The 12,777-nt window shown below is 36.2% G+C and overlaps 2 protein-coding genes across 2 annotated transcripts in view; both read left to right on the top strand.

Moving 5' to 3' along the window:
* Positions 1-12,777, top strand: part of LOC115758271 (cell wall protein DAN4) — an 87,473-nt gene that overhangs the window by 21,668 nt on the left and 53,028 nt on the right. The gene's annotated exons all lie outside the window — the stretch shown is intronic.
* On the top strand, positions 10,986-12,226 carry LOC115758272. The gene is made up of 3 exons (XM_030698835.1): positions 10,986-11,356; positions 11,410-11,512; positions 11,854-12,226. The coding sequence occupies exons 1-3, from the start codon at positions 11,108-11,110 to the stop codon at positions 11,910-11,912; spliced, it is 411 nt and encodes a 136-aa protein (XP_030554695.1). The 5' UTR covers positions 10,986-11,107; the 3' UTR covers positions 11,913-12,226.

The raw sequence follows: 12,777 nt of genomic DNA, 5'->3' as shown, positions 1-12,777 counted from the left end.
AGTACTTCATTCTGTATTGCCACTATAAATTCCGAGAGAGCTATATGTTAGTGTGTCGTCGTGTATTTCACTCTTATTGCATTTGTTCAGATAAGCATTTTTAAGAGTTCGACGCACGCTTCACACTGTTGCCACACAATTGAGCTATAGTTTTCAAGGTTTGAGGTGATTTGACGGATTTTTAAGGCTCGAAACAAAGACTCGGTTTAGGGTTCAGCGCGAGAACCTTGTTTTCTACAGCCTTCACCAAAGGTTTCCGACTAATTACTTATTTTATATTTGAAACAAGTTAACTTTTATAAAACTACTTTTTTAAAAAAATGGTTTGGCTCACAATATCGTCTAAGACTATTTTGTATATATATTTTTTGACCTGAACTATTTTTGAATTTACAGTTCCGATCTGGTTTAGTTCATGGTAGATACAAATTAGAGCTCAGGGCTCAAGCTGGGTTGTTTTAGGTCTTCTTTATTTCCGAACAGCCGATATAGCTATTTATTAAATTTTGCGATACCCTAGCAACATGTTTCCGCAAAATCAATGCGAAGTTCCAAATGTATTAGCCGATGTTTTTTACGGCTGTTATTCTTGTTGTTGTTAGTGCTGTTGTTTATGACGGCCTGTATATAAGCCCATTGGAGCGCAAATTTAACATTGTTTTGATTATAAGCGGAAAGTTTTTGTTATTCAACGTATGTGTCGCGTTTCCAAAACGTGCACAACGATAATACCAAAATAAAATGTATATATATATAAAACGTGCTTTTTACGATCCTCATGACGGGCATTGATAAATGTGGCACATCGAACCATTTGTTGTGCCCAATAATTACACCAGGTAAAAAACCTTGGGTGGCAAATCAGACATTTATCCTTTGAGAGAGATTTACAGGCGCCATCATGACTTATCAATTGACCCCAAACAAAAGAACAACAATAACTTTTCATAGATACAGTTACAATTGGACCGTTGCCTTTCTTTCAACCGTCGCCCTCTCTCTCTCCCTCTTATCGTTTTGTGATATGAGATATGATCCGCAGCACTGTCACAATTACCGGGCCTGTTCTGGGTGTTCGTTGGAATTTGAAATTGAAATCGACGCGAAGAAAAACAAAAAAAAAAAAAAAAAAAAAAACATTGGAAAACTTAAGACCCAGCTGATGTCCAAGTGCTTGATTTATGCGTCGGCACATTCGATTGTAGAATCAGTTTTTCGCCTTAAAAGGCTTTTGCTGTTTAAAATACTTTTCCGGCTATCAGAAGATGGTTTCCGTTTCAATATTACTAGCCACTGCTAAACATCATAACTCCCCTCTCTCCAACCAACAACCCGCATACCACGCGCGTTGTGTGCTATTTCGCATGTGCCGCTGTTGACTCTGCTAATGTCTGTGCAAATAATGCAGTCTTTTCTCTTCTTCCTTTTTTTTTTTTTTTGCTGTCAGGGAAGCCGCCAACGCCAACATCGTCTTGATTGGACACAAGAAAAGGGCATTGCGGCACCTGGTGCGGTCGCTTGTCTGTGCTTGATTCCTTGTCAGTAGTCGCCGCTGATAATGCAAGCAGCGCTGCAAACACTTTAATTGCTGCCATTATGTGGGATATCAGCTTGTTGTTCTTCTTGTTGTTGGCCTTGTCAACCCATCTTTCGATTTCCTTTCAATATGAAGTTAAACTATCAATTAGTTGGTAATATCTAAGGCAGCATATTAACTTTTGGCATCAAAATAAACTGGCATCTAAGACGAGTCTTTGATATGGAATCTTAATTCTAAATTCCTAATTCTTACATGACATCTTAGCCGAGCCTTTCATAGTGGCCTGATCTTGACTCAATTGAGAATTTGAAGCGCATTAAATTTCTACATGCGCTTCTCAATTCTCTTACAAATGACATCTGAGCCAAATGTCTCATAATATTCTCTATCTAAACGACTTACAAATTGAGAATTCTTAATTCTGATATGGTAACTAAATTCTTAGCTCTTATATAGCATCCAAGCCGAGCCTTTCGAAACATCCTTTGCTTAAAGCAGTTAAGAATTTTAAGCATATCTCATATAAGGCATATCTCAATTCTCTTTCTTATTTAGTTCATGCATTGCTTTGACATTTGTCCAGTTGAGATATTAATTTATTTTATCTCTTTACCATACCCATATCCCATCATAGTTCTCAGTTATTAATAATATATCAAATCTTTTATGGCTTAAATATTAAATAAAGGCATTGCTATCATATCGAGAAGCTTATAATTTGCCAATCATCCCGCGTTGTATATAAATAAAACAAATTCTTTACTTTATTTTACGCTCGTGTAGACAAGAGCTATTTGCTATTTGCGTGCTGTCTTATCGAGCTGATGTCTATTAATATACGAAAACAAAATGCAATCTCGAATCATAAAGATATAGATATAGATAATTTTAATAAAATGCCTTTTGTTACTATTTGGGTCAGGAATTTCATTTAAATGCAAAGGTCGTTGGGGTTTTTGAGGTATTTCGCATGCAAATGGCATGTCTGGAATGTTGTCTGCCGCGGATCATTAAGATAACACGGCCAAGTTAAGGGTTCTCGTCTGGCCCTGTAAATGGCAATGGCTTATGGTAATGGTAAATGGGTATATGGGTATATGGGTAAATGGGTAAATGCAAGTGTGTGTGCCGCCATTAACGGGTTTAGTCCACAAGGCGTTAATTAAAACAAATTGCGCATGTGTTCCCAGAAAGACATTCAAAGCCCCAAACAATTACGATTGTGGTTTTTTTTTTAGTAAATATGTTTTATTATTATTTATATGTGTATATATTTAACTATATTCTAGATACCCTGTAATTGACCAAGTTGGCTTGCCGTTTCGTACGGCTTGCTCATAATAAGAGTATAACAAATCTTGCACGAAGCGGAAGACAGCAAATTTGCATATACTTGTCATATACTTGTGACTTGTGAGACACAAAATATATCACATTCCTTGCATATTCTAAGCCAATTTCTGGAGATTTATAGCAACAAAATACAAGAGAACTTGACGATCTCAGAGACGGCTAGAGAATTCAAATTCAGTGCAAGGGTTCTCATATATATTGCACGCGATACGATGATCACACATCATTGTACTGCTCAAACTTCGATAAAAGCAAAAAAACCAAAGAAAAAAAACTCGATGAACTCAGAACCTATGAGAACTAGGAACAGAACATATTAGACAGAGAAGTGCGATTACAAATCTTTTCTCACTGTCCTTAAGTCGATAGATAAGAAAACACCATTTGAAGACCTCAACGATCTCAGGAACTATAAGAGCAAGTAACCACAATTTTGCAATGGGGCTTCTTATATACATATATTACATATAAGAAAGTTATTTATTCTTTAGAGGTTCTTGTGCGTATCGGTAATCAATAAAAATCGAATTCCAAGGATCCCAGGAACTATAACAACAAGAGACCAAAAATTTGTTCACCATTCACCAAACTTGTAAAAAATCGATTGCATATCAATAAACACATGTTTGCAAGCTTATGAACGAGTTATCCTCAAATGGCCAACATGAAAGGGTAACTTCAAGTCAAGTAAACTCCTGTAGTGTAGAGAGCTACTTTTTAAAAATAACAAATTGGCCTAACAAATGTTTTTTTGGCCTAACGCTCTGGTTTATGTAAATATTTATGAACGGTGCAAATTGATGGGCGCTGGGCAGTAGACCCCAAATAATGGGTCTGAAATCCGAATAGTATATACATATATAGACGGAATTTTAAGTTGAAGTCAGTGTAGAGCGATTACAGTGTATTTGTAGGCGATAGCGAGACGCGTACATTTAATGCCAAATGCAAAGCGCAAATGGTAATTATAATTTATACAATAATCAATTTTAGGCTAACATTAGATTTATCAATTATTGGAAATGCGGTTGGCCCTGTCACATTGGTATTTCTCTCGTGTGTGTCGCTTATCGAGAATGTGCCAAACGATTGGGTTTAGGCCAACTGATCGCAAATCTTCATTGGCCGAGGGGGGCCCTCGCATAGCCAGAGCTTGGAACTGCGTTGTGCGTTGTCTTGTAATCTTATCGTAAGGCAACGCTCGCTATTGATTAATAAAGCATAAGAAATATTAAACAAAAAAAAAAAAAAACGAGTAAAAAAGAAATACTGGCACCCAATTGTATGTATATCTAAAATGGGCAAAAGTCAGGCCCTTGCACCGGCTGCTGTCAGACTCGGCGCAGTTAAAGTCTGAATAGCTGGCGCTTGGGAAAGCAAACAGAAAGACACAATTATATTATATTATTTATTATTGTTATTGTTATTATTGTTATAATAATAATAACAATATGTGGCTATAATTGTGGCTCACTCCTTTTCCAGCTATCTCTATCTGGCACGCATTTCTTTAGACGCCGCGTTGTCGTCGCTGATGTTGATAAAGTGGGTGGCATTGAATGACAACGACGGTCCAACCGCCGCTGGACTGTTTCCTCTTACACAGCGCGAAATTCAGGGAAACATTTCAGAGACAGCGAGTGATAGAGAGACATAGCGAGAGAGGGCGCCATGGCCACAGCACACTTTGGCCACTTCGTAGTCTCTCTTTTGCGCACTTAGATAAGCGCGTTTTATTTTGTTCGGCATGCCATTAAAATCAAATGATAATAAAACTGACAGGGGGGACCACGGGCTGGGGCTGGGTGGTCTTTTGGTTCTTGTTATCGAAATGCGCTTGGCCATGTGCTTTTCAAAATTTATACACTGCCAATATATTGGAGCTACTTTCTTATATATCACAAACTTTTTCGAAAGATTTTGCAAAATTAGACAATTTTACTTATTTATGTTCTTGAAATAGTTTTAAGTTTTTTAAGCCAACATATATTATTTATTTACTTAAATATCTAATAGTAATAATAACAATTATAGCATATTTTTAATATGTATTCTTTATAGTTAAGTTCTTTTGGAATAATTTTTAGGAACTTTCATGGTTTTTCATATCTTAAAATTAAAATAGGTTTTGTGTCTGTTATTAAGTGAGTTTATATTTATTTTTATTATATTATATATATTTTTATAATGATTTCTATTTTATTTTAAGACATTTTTAAAAAGTCTTATGACTTTTATAATAAAAGAAAATAAAAAATAAATTAAGCCGAATCAATAGCACAAATATTTGAAAATAACCAAACACACCCACAGTCCACAGTTCTTGTAAAAAACAAAACAATGATATAATGATGCTATGCACCAGAAATTCCTGCACTTTCACTTCGGTTGCATGCACCATTAAGGCACACATCCACAAGGCACAGATCACACGCACAGACAATACGCAACCGACTTATGTCAGCTGCAGTTGACCCACTTAAGTTGAGCCGCAAGCAGCCGCCAAAAGCACAACAGGAAGAAGCTTTGGCTGCTTGCAGAGCACTCTCCCTTTTTTTTTTTGGGTTTTTCTGGCGGTGCATTTGTCAAAAGTCAAACTTCCGCTCAGTGTAGGAGACGGCCAGGGCGGCTCCTACGCCTCGTAAGGCTACTCCAGCTGAACCTGCTGCGTGTACGTCTGGCAAGCGCCAAGCGGCATTTCTGCTTATACCCTGCTCGAGAGTTTTTACACTTTGTCATTAAATACGACATTTCCGATCCGTTAAAGTACATATATATTCTTTATCAGTATCAACTCTTCTTTTGCCTGTTTCTATGTTTATCGTCATGAAACTTTGTTGGCATCGGCCTGATCGGTCCTCTACATCACAATTTCTCAAAAATCTGCTTTGCATTTAAGAGTTTTCGAACATTTTTTATCCATAAATAAAATCTATAAAGTCCTATGTACTGCTATATCGTATAGATCTATAGGCAAAATCAGTTAACAAATGGGGTTTTCTATGAAAAATTCATTAGTTCTCTAAAATATCTTCACAAAACTCAGTAATTGAGAACTTCTTTCTGCCTCCCATATAGCTGCAATATCGTGTCATATATTCACAAGGGTAATCATTCTTCGACGTGCAGCTCTTGCACGTCTTCGTTTTTTTGTTTTTTTGTGAACAGTTTGTTGACAAGTCAGAACCGGCTGTTTATGATGATGTTTTCTGTTGCAGCCATGCCACAAGATACATGTGTGCGTATCCAGACTTGGCATGTTTTGGGGAGCGAGGAACCGTTATAAATATCACCTTGCCGGTGGGCGATTATTTGAACTGGCAACAATGCGAGTGCATAATTACTTATTGTTTATTTCCTGTAACATGCAACGCGAATGCCGACAGCGACGGCGACGTTAACTGGTCTTAAACAAACAGAAAATAGGTCTACGGTCGGTCTTATACCCATATAAATGCCCCCCAGACACACACACACACACACACACACACACACACACTCGTACACACATTGCAAAACTCATTTTGTGTTATCTTCTAACTGGCGGCTCGTGGCCCGCTGGATCGACCTGATGTGTGGTAACATCCGCTTAAAGACCCTAAAGGCTCTCAAATTCTATTACGACGTACATATTTCTAATGTTTGAATTAGAATTATGAAAGTATAAAATAATAATAGAGCGTTGATATATGACATATTGTTTTTAATATAATAAACTAGTTGATTTCAAGGCTCCTGATTCTATGTACTCTATATAACTGCAATCCTCGAAATATCTGACCGTAACTTGTAAATATATATTTTTGTTTGCATCGTAAACAAACTTTTGATAGCACAATTTTAATGTGAATCCCGAAGAAACGCGTGACTGCCAATTATGTATTTACTACATCATTTTATTTAGTATTTACTATATCATTTATCAGTTATCATCAAAAAAGCCGTGACTTAAATTATCGAACTAAGCGCGTCACTTACTTCGAAAATATTTTAGGAATTTGCATGCCAACCACCTGCTGTTGATACCCTTGGCGGGGGCCTTACAAGTTTTTCGTTAGCTTTGTATGGGTTACATGAATAACTCTATAAACAAAATTGGGGATTTTTTACAAATCGATGATAATGTATCGCAGTCATCGACATCCCTGCCACTTATATCGAGAGAGAAACATCGTGGCCCGATAACATTAGCTTTCGTAAAATATGATAAATCTATGTATCGGCTTTTTTATATATCGTTGGATTTAATAGGCAGTCCAAAAAGCAGGCAATCTTTAGATGTTTTAAATAAGTATATCATATAAATATATACAAAAAATAATAACTAATATTTTGTATAGGCATATTCAACTCAGAATGCTATGATTAAGGTCACCGATAGAATTATCGATAGTTTAGCTTTTTTTAAATATAAATAAGCATTTAAATCGATAATTATTTAAATATATATAAAAGAATGTTTAATTTGTAAGACATTTTGATATTTAAATATCAAACATTTCGATTATTGAAATAATTATTAAAATACAAATAAATAAAAAATATTCTCTACACATCCTATCTTTAAGGTTATCGATCAAAATAATCGATAGTTAAGAATTATATACATAGTTAAGAATTATATTCATAACCAAAATATGGTTTGTATTTATGTATGTATCTATGCCACCTCCTCTATAAACTTCGTTAGTCGAGTTCTTAAGGGAAAACATCGGATTTGACTCTTAGGATGTGAAACATACAAACCGAAAAGTCATACTCTCTTTGGTTTTCATAATCATAAATAAACGCAACACTTTGTATATTGTATACTTATATATTTAACAAGTAAGAGGTTCTAGTCGGGAGCTCCCGACTAGAGGATACCCTGAACCCTCTTATTCCAACATCAAATGCATATACATATTCTATTTTAGAAGCTATATATCAAGTTTGGTGACTCTAGCTCTTATTATTTACCAAAATTGCCCAAAAAACAGGATATCGATATCGATTTTTATCGATTGCTTGCAAACGGAGTAAGTTATCGATTATCGGAAACAAACTCGATCTGCGCGGGAACTAGGAGCACCTACATCTAATTTCAAGTCTCTAGCTCTTATAGGTTCTGAGATCCTTGCGTTCATACATACGGACGGACGGACAGACGGACAGACAGACGGACAGATCGACACGGCTATTGATGCTGATCAAGAATATATATACTTTATGGGGTCGGAGATGCCTGTTACATACATTTGGCTTTCGCACAAATACAATATACCCTTATACCCATTTTTAATGGGTTCAGGGTATAAAAATCAGCAGAACGGCCAATTTTATCTTTCTTTTTGTTGTTCTGTTCATATAAAGGTATTTATGCAGCTAAAAACTTTTGGCTTTTATAAATTATAAATCAGAATCAAATAACTAATATAATATCTATTTATATAGCTACAATAATTTCACTTTCGTTAACCATGCACTTGCTCCTAACAATCTTCAACAGACAGACTTCTTCTCCTAGATCTCCGGTTAAATTCCATTGATTTTCTAGCGTATTGGAGTTTCGTCACACGGGAAATACCCCCAAAATTTGGTGTTTCTTTTGTATTGTTGTTGGCACAAACGAATTTCACGAGAACCAAATCAATAAACGCGCTTGTCAAATAATTTGTTTTATTGTGGATTAACCAAACTAACAATGTTTGTGTAGTGCGATAAAAGTAACACTCTCACACAAAAAAGTTATAACAAAAAAAAAAGAGAAGTTCAACAAAAAAGAAGAAGTAAAAAAATAAACGCAACAGAGCTTTAAGCTGCGCCACACGCCAGTCGTTGGCTTTTTACCGGGGTAGCGTTTCAACTATCTCGTTTAGTTAAATGTAATTGAAATTGTTAATTTCCTGTCGGAGGCTTGTCAGCAAGAATATCTGGCGGGTTGATGGGGAAATCCAGATATTATACCCACAGATACCGCCAAGCGCCAACTAGGAAAAAGAGCAGCAAAAATACCATCCAAGTTTGACCATTTCTATTTTAGCATACTGTGCAATCGGTTCTATTTTGGGTTGTATGGCATTAAAAACCCATTCGTTAGCCTTAACTATTCCCCTAAAAGCAAGTCCAAGTTGTCAGCTTAACTATGTCGCGTGGCACAGTGGCTAGTTTATGGAGTTCAAACTGTCCTCTCTCTATCAGCTGCGTATTGCGACTTAGGTCAGTTCGAGTCAAGCTCTGGGCATTGTTTTAAGATCTATTGGGGCTTTTGGTTGCGAAGAGCCCAAAGCCCTGACGAAGATGTATGAGCGAATGAACCCCAGGAATGTTGTATATGCTAATATATCATTCCATGCATTCCGAAACGAATTGTTTATTCACACGTGATATGCAAAAAAAAAAAAAAATGGACTGTTCTATTTTGAAATAAGCCTGACGAAGATGCACGAGCCGAACTTGTTCAAAACAAGGGATTTGGAAAATGAATTATTTAATAAATAAATCACTTAAAGGTCTTTGTTAAATGTTGTTGAACCAGTTCACTTCAATTGTCCATTGCTTGCTTGCTAATTATGATTTGCAAAATTTTCAACGAAATAATTTTTTTATTTTTAAGTGAACTTGATCAATGGAACACATAAGAACAGAAAAATCAACCTTTCGATCCAATCCAAACGGAACCAAGCTGAACTAAACTAGTTCAAAACAAAAATTACTCAAATGAATCACTCTATGTCACAACAATCCAAATCAGCTCGAATGTTGATCCCTGCAGTCAATTAAGCCGATTCATTGGCTTAGCCAATTGTCTGGGACAATGAACCGTGAACCAGTTCAATGCATAAGGTTCCGCCCTCACAGTGCGAAGTATGCCAAGCATTGCGTTAACATCTGAATCACAACTGCACGCCCAGACGCCGCTGCTGTCATTTACACGACATGTTAACTCAATTAAAATTCCATTGGCGATAAATGAAGTGGCTGCTTGTAGTAGGTACATTCCCGGTACCACACCGAAAAATGAAGAAGAAGACGAAAAAAACACCCATTTTGCGGCTTGTAAAAGCACTCGAAAGATACTATACTCACGCGCACAATTTGCAGTGCCAAAATTCTTATCAACTAGAGTCAACTAGTACCGCCCTGCACAATGCCAACGACCTTGTCATGGTTCACACAATGCAGGCGGTGCCAGAGAAGCGTTATGCAAGAAACCGAACTGGTTCGGACTTTGAACAAATATTTCTGGCTTGACGAGGCATAATGTGCTCATAATCGATCAAAGAATGTGACAAAAAAAAAAAAAAAAAAACCAAAAAACATTTCGGCGTCCTCAACTGTCAGAGGGCGGATTTGAGCCGCCTGCTAACACTTCAGAAAACTACTTCTGAGGTTGGTCGTCGCAGGCCCTCGAACTGATTGTTGCTCACTGATAAAAAAACAAATAATTCGCTTGCGGCATACGAATTGAATTATATGTTTTAGCCTTTTAAAGCGTTTTTCAATTTTTTACTTAATTTTCCATTTTTTTATATTTTCTGCGCAATTACAATTCTGCGAATTCATTTCGATAACTGATTGACAATGAATTTCATGCTTTGAACTTTGTACCATTGGAACCTGGGCTCTAATTAAAAAAAGAGAGAAAGAAGGGATATGTAAGGCATGACGAAGCTTTAATACCTTTGTACACATTTGCCGTACAAATATGTGAGAATAGGCAAGCACGTAAATGCTGAGTTTGATTAAATTATCTTGAAAGCAGTTTATTTGCGGTACAAGAACATACTCCATGACCGATCAGTCCTATAACAGCTTTATGATATAGTAGTCCGATATTTTAAGATATAATATAAGTATGTGGACAGCATGGTAAAACTTATAAATGTCGAGTTTGGTCTCGATATCTTGCAAAACCAAAAAATGTGCAATAAATCCAATTCCCATTTAGTTTGTTATATCTATAAAAGGACAAATCTTCGGAAATGCAAGAATAGTATATCATAATACGAAAGTAAATAAAACGAAATAAAAAGCAAGCTATAAACAAGAAAACATCTACCATGACATATATGTCAAAAAACTGCACTTTAGTTACAGAAAATATAAAAAAAAAAATAAATAAATCCGTAGAAAACAAAATCTGTTATGCTCTTTTCGATAAAAGACTTCAGATAAAAAAATTTACAATTTTAAATGTTTTTAATCAGAAATATATAATTTTAGACAATCAAGATGCGCCTATTGAAGTGCTGTTGCTGCATTTCATTGCAATTCGGGACGATGATCATCGGCTGCATATTCGGGATTAAGGATTTTTCGCTGGGATGTATTGCCGTCTATTATGTGACTCGCAAAGAGTTACCAATGTGGTTGATCAAATTCTTTGACAAGATGGACGCTCGTTACAGTGTTTTGTGTTTCGCATTTGTCTTTTACCTTATGTCTTTTAGCGATCTATTGTTGATCTCTGGAGCAATGGCGGTAAGTTGACAGTTCGTCGATAAAAGCATTTTCAACTCTATGGGTTACTATAGAAAAACCCGGCGTACATGGGACCTTGGCTTATAGTGCATTTCATAGTGCTCATTTGCACTATAGCTACAGCTCTGTTGAATGCACTTGCAGTTATAAGAATCAGTAAGCAAAGTAAAAGCCCAGTGTTGCAAAACTATCGAAGGCGCTCGCGACTTTACAGCATTGGCAAACTATGCAATTGTCGCAATTACAATCGATATGGAAAAGTCTTTGAAATTATATATCATATTTATATCAATAATCGTGATAATTTATCGACCAATTTCATTGAGCGAATCAAATGACTTAAGATATAACGAATATAGGAGTTATCAAAGAAGCGAACAGTTTTGCAACACTAATAAGCTCTATTATTATGGATATACTCTATATCCATTATCGATAGCTTTGCAGCACTGCAATTTTCAGTTCACAATTCACAATTTCTTTTTGCCATTTCGTAGTTTTAATCGTGTATGCCATGTTGGTTGTGAACTCCTACTATGAAGAGCTGACAGCTTGATTGCATCAAATTCTGAAGTTTACGTGTACAAATTGACAGTCAACGTATTATTTACAAGAAAATGCTCTACATATACAGCGCTGAGGATCACCAAAACGGGAGAATATCAGTACTTATACAAAGGCGGCATAGAGAAAGAGATTTCCAAATGACAGAAACGCGGAGTTTCAGAAGCGCCCTTATAAGAAGGATTAAGCGCTTTTTTATACATTTTTTTAAATTATAAATGCCGTCAAAAGCTACGCTTAAATCTCATTAAAAATCCATTAAACTCGATAATAAAGAACAGCGACAAACAGCGCAAGAAGCGAGAAACAACACAAATAAACACAATTTCGTTAATAAGCTTTACACCAAAGTGCTCCGCCTGAGAAATGGAGCACTTGGCGACAGTTCGGGGGCAGAAAGAGAGACAGCCAAAAAAAATATATATATATATGTATAACTCAGGCAACAGTCGAGTGCCGGCCACTTAAAAGTCGCCTCATTTTGGGGCCTGGTGAGTGCATTTCGATGTTGCATATGCAAATAAATCATTCCATTACGATTCGAGGCGAGCCGAAACGAGCCACGAATCGCCTTGCCGCATGAGGAATGCAACATATGCAACTCAACTTTGAACTAAACTTTTGCGCTGGCCGCCACTTTTTATTTGTTTAATTTTTTTTTTTTTTTTTTGAATAACTTTGAATGTTTGTGAATGTCGCTTATGTGCACATCACATAAATTTTGATTAGCTGATTATCTTGAGACTAATTGATGAATGGGTGTGAATAAGTGAGTGCAGGCAATAATGATAAATTACGTAAATGAGTGTTCAAATATGACAATTAAATAGTGTATTTAATGGATTTGTATGTTAGTG

Source organism: Drosophila novamexicana, unplaced genomic scaffold, assembly GCF_003285875.2.
Source record: "Drosophila novamexicana strain 15010-1031.04,08,12 unplaced genomic scaffold, DnovRS2.1 tig00000137-arrow-arrow-pilon, whole genome shotgun sequence".
NCBI classification, from domain to species: domain Eukaryota; kingdom Metazoa; phylum Arthropoda; class Insecta; order Diptera; family Drosophilidae; genus Drosophila; species Drosophila novamexicana.
This window is presented reverse-complemented; position numbering and strand designations above follow the sequence as displayed.

Bases quoted from the DNA above. Each gene is read 5' to 3' on its own strand.
- LOC115758272 (XM_030698835.1), top strand. From the start codon at position 11,108: ATGCGCCTATTGAAGTGCTGTTGCTGCATTTCATTGCAATTCGGGACG. The intron at 11,357-11,409 runs GTAAGTTGACAG...GGGTTACTATAG, and splicing joins TGATCTCTGGAGCAATGGCG to AAAAACCCGGCGTACATGGG. The intron at 11,513-11,853 runs GTAAGCAAAGTA...GCCATTTCGTAG, and splicing joins ACTTGCAGTTATAAGAATCA to TTTTAATCGTGTATGCCATG.